The sequence below is a fragment of the Mauremys mutica genome, chromosome 12 (genome assembly GCF_020497125.1).
Source record: "Mauremys mutica isolate MM-2020 ecotype Southern chromosome 12, ASM2049712v1, whole genome shotgun sequence".
In the NCBI taxonomy this organism is placed as follows: domain Eukaryota; kingdom Metazoa; phylum Chordata; order Testudines; family Geoemydidae; genus Mauremys; species Mauremys mutica.
Window position 1 is genome coordinate 17,616,749 of NC_059083.1, and position 8,181 is coordinate 17,624,929.

The 8,181-nt window shown below is 48.1% G+C and overlaps 1 protein-coding gene across 1 annotated transcript; it reads right to left on the reverse strand.

The window, feature by feature from the left end:
* Positions 1-3,069: 3,069 nt before the first annotated feature.
* On the reverse strand, positions 3,070-7,387 carry LOC123346315 (killer cell lectin-like receptor subfamily F member 1). The gene is made up of 5 exons (XM_044983654.1): positions 7,144-7,387; positions 6,608-6,757; positions 4,956-5,110; positions 3,822-3,934; positions 3,070-3,193 (listed from the first exon to the last, which is right to left on the reverse strand). The coding sequence occupies exons 1-5, from the start codon at positions 7,154-7,156 to the stop codon at positions 3,070-3,072; spliced, it is 555 nt and encodes a 184-aa protein (XP_044839589.1). The 5' UTR covers positions 7,157-7,387.
* Between the last annotated feature and the right edge of the window lie 794 nt (positions 7,388-8,181).

The following is an 8,181-nucleotide window of genomic DNA, read 5'->3' on the forward strand; positions in this document are numbered from 1 at the left end:
CTGAGGATCAGGGTGCGGGGGGGATGAGGGCTCTGGCTGGGGCTGAGGATTAGGGTGCAGGGGGATGAGGGCTCTGGCTGGGGCTGAGGGTTTGGGGCATTGGAGAGGCTCAGGGTAAGGGCAGCCTGCCTTGCCATTAGTGGAGGGCAGGCACTAGGACCCTGGGGCAGCAGACAGCCGTTCTGCCCGGAGCGATCTCCAGCAGCACAGAGCAAGCGGGGGAGAGGCGCGTGCTTATTTCTCTCAGGCAGGGACGCGACGCGGCATGGCGGAAGAGGGGGAGAGGGGGGACACGCGGGGGGCGGGGGCTGAGACCTGCTCCAGGCAGGGTCGCGGCGGCGGGGGGAGACCTGGTGGGGCCAGGGCCCGATCCAGGCAGGGCCGGGGGAGAGACCCAGCTCCAACTATTGCTGGAGCAGGGCCCCCGGCCCTGAATATTCCTGGAGCCCGGGCACTGCACAAATATATAACCTGCCGCCTATGAGAACAACCTCTGATTGGGCCGATCCAAAGGCGGTGCTAAGTCTGAGGGTCTGAACCAGGGACAGAAAGACTTAAAAGGTGAGAATTCTCTCTCTCTCTCTCTCTCTCATTTTCCCTGACTCAACCATGTGCGGTCTATCTTTGCCCTCTGCAGAGGGGCTCTTTTCCCTTTTCTTGCCCTGTTCTTTTTAACCTCTCTTTTTTCTTAACCTATCCTGATACTGAATGCTTTTCTAGTCACTTTTTTACCATGTGCTTACTAAACAGGCTTTGCCTTCGTCATTCCCTTTTTAAACCTAGTTTTTAATGTTTTTAAATGCTTTTTTTATTCACTTTTTTAAACCATGTGTTTACCAATAAGGTTTTGCCTTTCCCTTTTTAAACCTAGTTTTCAATATTATTTAACTCTTTTTTTCTTATACTAACCCTTTAAAAACAAATATTTCCTTTTTTCTTTAAGTTCTTTCTATTTTTGAATAACCTGCCTTCACCAGCCTCTCTCCTTATTCAATCACATCCAATAACCTTTCTTTCCTTTTTTCTCTAAATCTCACTCAAAATTTCTTTTTCGTCTTTAAACTCTCTCACTCTCTTCTTTCAACCTTTTTCTCTCCATGTACCCAAGCACAAATATACACTTGCACAAACACTTCCGCTAGTCAAACACATACACACACACACACATTTTTTCAAAATGGCCGATGGCGCCACAATTTGGTACCAACTGAAACAAGGTGGGACATAAGCCCTAAAAGGAGCATGGAAATTGCATGGTCAAAATTGCATGGTGATGAATACTATCGAGTTTATTACTACTTAGGATGAAATTTAATAGTGAAAAGTGCAAGGTCATGCATTTAGGGATTAATAACAAGAATTTTAGTTATAAATTGGGGACGCATCAGTTGGAAGTAACAGAGGAGAAGGACCTTGGAGTATTGGTTGATCACAGGATGACTATGAGCTGCCAATGTGATATGGCCATGAAAAAAGCTAATGCGGTTTTAAGATGCATCAGGCGAGGTACTTCCAGCAAAGATAAGGAGGTGTTAGTACCGTTATACAAGGCACTGGTGAGACCTCATCTGGAATACTGTGTGCAGTTCTGGTCTCCCATGTTTAAGAAGGATGAATTCAAACTGGAACAGGTACAGAGACGGGCTACTAGGATGATCCGAGGAATGGAAAACCTGTCTTATGACAGGAGACTCAAAGAGCTTGGCTTGTTTAGCCTAATCAAAAGAAGGCTGAGGGGGGATATGATTGCTCTTTATAAATATATCAGAGGGATAAATATTAGGGAGGGAGAGGAATTATTTAAGCTCAGTACCAATGTGGACACGAATAAATGGATATAAACTGGACACTAGGAAGTTTAGACTTGAAATTAGACGAAGGTTTCTAACCATCAGAGGGGTGAAGTTCTGGAACAGCCTTCCAAGGGGAGTAGTGGGGGCAAAAGACATATCTGGCTTGAAGACTAAGCTTGATAAGTTTATGGAGGGGATGGTATGATGGGATAGCCTAATTCTGGCAATTAATTTGGCTATTGATCTTTGATTATCAGCAGGTAAGTATGCCCAGTGGTCTGTGATGGGATGCTAGATGGGTTGGGATCTGAGTTACTACAGAGAATTCTTTCCTGGGTGCTGGCTGGTGAGTCTTGCCCATATGCTCAGGGTTTAGCTGATCGCCATATTTGGGGTCGGGAAGGAATTTTCCTCCAGGGCAGATTGGCTGAGGCCCTGGAGGTTTTTCGCCTTCCGCTGCAGCATGTGGCATGGGTCACTTGCTGGAGGATTCTGTGCACCTTGAGGTCTTTAAACTACGATTTGAGGACTTCAATAACTCAGACATAGGTTAGGGGTTTGTTATAGAAGTGGGTGGATGAGATTCTGTGGCCTGCATTGTGCAGGAGATCAGACTAGATGATCATAACGGTCCCATCTGACCTTAAAGTCTATGAGTGAACCTAACAGGTAATGATCAAGTGATCTCTCTCCTGCCGTCCATCACCACCCTCTGACAAACAGAGGCTAGGGACAATGATAATACTAAATTGCTCAAGATATCTTGAGGATATATAGGGCTAATCTATTAGCAGTGTTCCAGAGAAGGGATTCAAATCTGGTGCACTAAGCACTTGGCTATTGGATGGGGTTAGCTGCTGTCTCCTCCTCCAGTCCTCTTGTGACCCTAGCCTGGATTTTTAAAATTATTTTATTGTGCCTGAATCTATTTAGTGAATTCAACACCAGTTTGTGAATAGTCTTGTTTGACCCAAAACTGCATTTTTTGACAAATAAACTATTCAGTGGAAAGTTTCCCCCAGCTCTACTTGTGATGTCACTTCACTAGTTCTCCCTTCACCATAATCTTCCAGCCCAGACAGAGCCTGAATTTCAAATGCAAGAAAAGCCTTTTGTGCTGTCTTTATCCGCGTTATAAAAGCAGGGGGGAGGGGCACGGGCACAAGCCCACTGTTTCCCTTTGAAGCTCCCCTTCAATATTCATCATTCATGGGACAGATTGAAACTAAGGATTTCTCATTCACACAGCGAAAATACAGATAATTAATGTCATTGTCTATATCTGGAGAGCGTATTTTTCACAAATCCATTTAGATACAATAGTGCAGGTTTCAAAATAAATTTCAGCTGGTTTTATCATCCCGCAGCTGTTCCCTTCAGCAGGATCCTGTACATTGAACCTGGAAAACAAAATAAATAAATAATCACTTTGGAATTTTTGAACAAGAAAATGAGGCAAAGCTGCTAAAAACGACACCTCTTGAATTTCTTCCTTACTCACTGAATTGTTCCTATAGAGCCCTAGTTGATAAAACACTCCCTAGCCCATGATCCTGTAGTAGCAGTTGATTGGCCTTGGCCTATTTCTGAAGACACTTGTCCATATTACAAAAAAAAACAGCCCTCAGGATTAGCCCAACTGCTGTGGAAGCCATTGAATGAGGCTCAGGATTCCTCTCCCTGTGAAGAGGACTCTGCCTAGCACTTAACAACCCTTGCGCTCACATGTAGCCTCTGCTCTCACCAGTGCTGGAAAGCAGCAGCCCTGTGCCCCCTGCTGCACATCTTACATGGACTCAGAGGATAACTTTATAGCTCATCTCAATTGATTAGACTTTTCCTGTTGGTATGCATACTTTCACCTCTTCATGTTCTCTGTATGTATAAATGTCTCCTGTCTGTGTGTTCCCTTCTATGCATCCGAAGAAGTGAGCTATAGCTCACGAAAGCTCATGCTAAAATAAATTTGTTAGTCTTTAAGGTGACACAAGTACTCCTGTTCTTTTTTCAGAGGATAAAAACACTCACAGTGTTGGATTGAACAGGGAGCCGTCCACCCAAGTCCATTTCCTCGCGGGGGATGTAACAGTGAGTCCAAGCCAGAGCTGGTTTGTGCCTTTGGTAGCATTTTGAATGAAAGTCTGTAAATGACATGGAAGAATGAAGTGATGGGGAAGGAGGGTTAAAGTGGTTAAGGTGCTAGCTAGAGACTCTGGGAACTGGGTTCAATTCCCCAGACTCCCTCTGTGACCGTGGGCCAGTTATTTAGTTTGTCCTGACGGGGGCAGAATTAAGGCCTTGGTACAGTCTGTGTGGGGTGGGGGGATCATGCTGTCGGTGAGGTGTCACCGCTGGGGGGGCTGGGCACAGGTTATGTGCAGTTGCTGGCCTGAGCTTTTCATTTCCTTGCTTTTTAGCGTGTGTGGGTCTGTGTAGAGCAGGGGGTGGCCAAACCGTGGCTTGTGAGCCACATGCAACTTTTTACAGTGAAAGTGCGGCTTGCGGCGCCCCCCCAGGTACTGCCCATTCTCTGCCTACCAGACTGGGGGGGAGCTCAGGGCTTCTGCCCTGCAGCAGGGTGGTGGATCTAGGGGCTTCTGCTACAGGTGACTGGTGCCTGCTGAGAGTGGGGGGGGGCACAATTGAAAGGTTCCCTCTCCCAACAGCTTGAGTCAAACCCCCGCAGGCACCTCAGCGCCCCCACCCTGCAGTTCCCAGGTGTTAGCTCCATGGGGAGGGGCAACACCAAACCGCTGGGAGCTGCGGTGAGGAGCCCCTGCTTTAGTTCCATGGGGAGAGGCAGCTCCCAGCTGTTTGCCGCTGCCTCTGCCCACAGCCGCAGCTCCCAGTACAGGGAAAGGGCCCGGCGGCACCATGTGACCAAGCGGCACCAGCAAACCCTGGGAAAAACCTAGGGGGGGCCTGTGCCCCCTGCGGGGCTGAAGCCCTGAGACCCCCCCCCCTCTCCTCGCAGGGATGAAGCCTGAGTCCTGGCAGGAGCACCTGGCTCTAGAACCTCTGAAGATTGTTGTGTGCGGCTCAGAGGGTCAGTGAGTTTGGCCACCCCTGATATAGAGCAACCCTGACAGACCCACATCACAGGGGTTTTGTGGATTAATTGTTACTAGTGATGCTCATATCCCCACGACAAGTTTTATTTACCATCTCATCCTGGTCCCGGATCACCAGCAGCCGAGAGCTCCTCCTTGAACAGTCATCGCGGCTCTTGTCCCAGGGATTTTTTTCTTTAGACACCCAGTAGCACTTGTCCCTGTGCAGCAGCCAGTTTGGGGGGCAGAGCTTGCACCCTGATCCCTCTGGAGGGGAAATGGAAACGTTTAATGGAGCTGAAGGTCCTGAACTGCATCACGCTCATGCACAGGCCTTCAGGCTCGACATTTCCAGTAGAGCTATGACTTGGCTTTGTTTGAGGATGGGTCTAATATTTAAGCAGCAGGTGCTACAAGCCGGGGGGGAGGGGTATTGGTGAAGCTGTGAGTCCTCAGTCCTGAAATAGCACCGGCTAATGCAGGTCAGGCTCAACTGGAATCCTCCTTCACTTCCTTCCCTCAGCTACTGTAGCGTTCCTGTGTACTCCATAACAGCCATTACATTTCCTCTTAGAGGTGGCTGCATGCAGTTGGGGTAGTAGATAATACTACATATACAAGAGTTAAAAGAACTTTATTTAGGTTGCAAAGTCAGAATTGGAAATGCCACATTCATGGCTTGCCCTTGCAACTGTAATTCAGCTTGACTGTGGGTTCATCCTGTGCACTGGATGCTTGGGGAGCCATCATGGACATGGGAACCAAACAGGCCTGTGCACTGAATGAGGCAACAGCCCTGAGGAAAAATAGTAGGTAGTCATGCAATAAAGAGCATATCATACCGCAAACACAAATGGGGACGGAATTAAGGTTGTGTGGGTAATTGTAAATCTGGCATTTCCTAATTTTCAAGAGCTTGGCTTTGTAACCGTCTGTTCTCTTAATGCAGAATTGTGTTTAGTGTCCTAGTTTTTTAAAACCATATTCAACAATTCTATTATATGCAACTGGAACAACTGCCCCATCCTGAATCAGCAGCAAGGCTTGCACCCTGGATCTTCACACCACACTGCTACCGCTCAGTGCTAGCTGGTAACAGGGAAAGTCTGTTATCCTCAGGGGAGGAGGCAGGGAATGGGCCTGGATGATCAATGGGAGCAGAGCCAGCTCCCTCTCCCTCCCCAGGAGGAGCTTCTGCCCCATGTGGTGTTTCTATGGATGGAAGTTCCTGGGCCCATGTGCTAGATGAGGGGGAGCCTGGGCCAGCTGTCACCCTCTCCTCACATCCATCTCCATCTGCTGTGGTAGCTCCCAGTGCCGGGTGTGCGGCTGTGGCAGGATGAGCTCAGCACTTCTGACTTTTCATGCTGTTATGTCAGTTTTCCTGAGCATCACAAGCAAGGTGGGAAATGGCGACTCTTCCAAAGTTCACATCTCAGCAAAACCTGGAAGAAATTTCATGGGCCAAAGAAAACACGTTTCTCCAGCCTGAGGGCTCCCCTCACCCCATATTTCAAAGGCATGTTGCAAACAATGGAAGTTTGAGAGCTTCTCCAAAGATAACACAAGACCTTTTTACAACAGAAGCATTGGGGAAAGTAAACAGGACTCACTACCAGATAGCAGCTACCCTATACATAGTTTGTAAAGCAATAGGATATTTATTGCACTTATTGATGTGGTTTGTCCCCTGCACTTAGAGTTACCCTAACTCACCACTAGATGTCACTGCAATACAGGAAGCTGAGAAGGCGCTGAGGTTACCTGTTGAGTTGTTGTGAGATGATTCACACACAAATTGTTTCAAGTGGAAATGGAAATCTTTTAGGCCAGTGCAGCAGTTGGATTGATGGATGAGTGTCTCCCTGGTACCCTTGTTCTCCAGTGAATTCAGAGATCCTTTGAGCTGAGAAACTTCAGAACAGCATAAGCATGAGTGGTGACTACTACTACATAGGGATCAGCAAACTGAGAATGAGGGTGTGTGCAACAACAAATCATTACCTACTGTCGCTATCAAATTCAGAACTGGGCCAGAGAGATAGAACATGACAGAGAAAGGGAAAATTACATTTAGTACAATTGTAAGGTGTCTTCCACTTTTCCCTGCACACTGAACAGTGAAGTTGTGAGAGCTGGATCACAGGGGACTCAACCTTGTTCATGTGATATTGTTCCCTTTGTGGTGGTGATAAAGTGTCCAGGACATTATTCACAAGAACGTTGGACTCAGAAGTATGGGGGGGGGGAGGAAATTTCAGGGTGCTGCATTTTGTACAAATTAATTTGGAACTGCTTACCCCAAACGCCCATGGCTATCACAGCTCCCAGCAGGATGAGGATCCCAGCTGCTCCAAGCCCTGCAGCGAGTCGATGCCAGCGGGGACTCTGAGTGTGATCTGGAAGAGTCGCGGTTTAGTGAAATATCCTCTGCACATTAGTGCAAGAAATAATAATGGCCTGTGGAGCCTGTGCAGCACCCTCCAATGGGCATTTGTGTTCCTCCTCACATAATACCAAGAATAGCTTTAAACCTGTCAGTTAAGGGCCACGTTACTCTGAGGGCACTTCTCCAGGGCTGATCTTACCATGACGTGAACTGAGGCGGCCGCCTCAAGTGCCAGACTGTGTGTGGGGGGGGGGTGCCACTAGGACCCAGAGTGTAGAACATTGTGTCTGCTGCTGGTGCATCTGTTTTCTCTCTGCTCTAGATGCACAGAGCTGGTGGAGTGCTGTGCCGGAGGAAGGAGGGCACAAGAGACATAACAGGCAGACAGGAGAAAAGGTGAGAGGGAATGACAGAAAGCAGCAGGAGCTGCAGGGAGAGAGAGGAGGAGGAGCCTCTTATGTACCTCTCGAGCACCCCCAGGATTCTGGACTAACACCAGCTTCTCAGGGAGCTTCCTGGTTCCTGCTGCTTCCCTGAACCCACTTGAGGAGAACAGGCAGTCAGCTGAAGTAGTAGGAGCCAGTTAGGCCCTTAAGACACTGATATCTTCCCTCACTCAGACCCTGCTACCAGCCTGCTTATTTGTCCCCTTCAGTTGAGTGTTGAGAACCTCTCTAGCTGGCACAGAACAGCAGTCATGAGTGAAAGAAGAAAATGTCCCTCTGGGGCAGCATTCCCAAAAAGCAAGCAAGCAAAGGAAGCGTTTCTATCTAAGCAGGAAGGAGCTGTCCTGAGATACATAGACACAAATGTTCACGCTGAGCCTTCCGGCCCCAGTGAGGATGCGAGTGGTGAGGAGATGCCTGATCTTCCAGTTAGTCAGAGTGCAGGTGACCTGACAGCTACTGCAGCATCCATATCTCCATCTCAAATTGATGTAACCATGCAC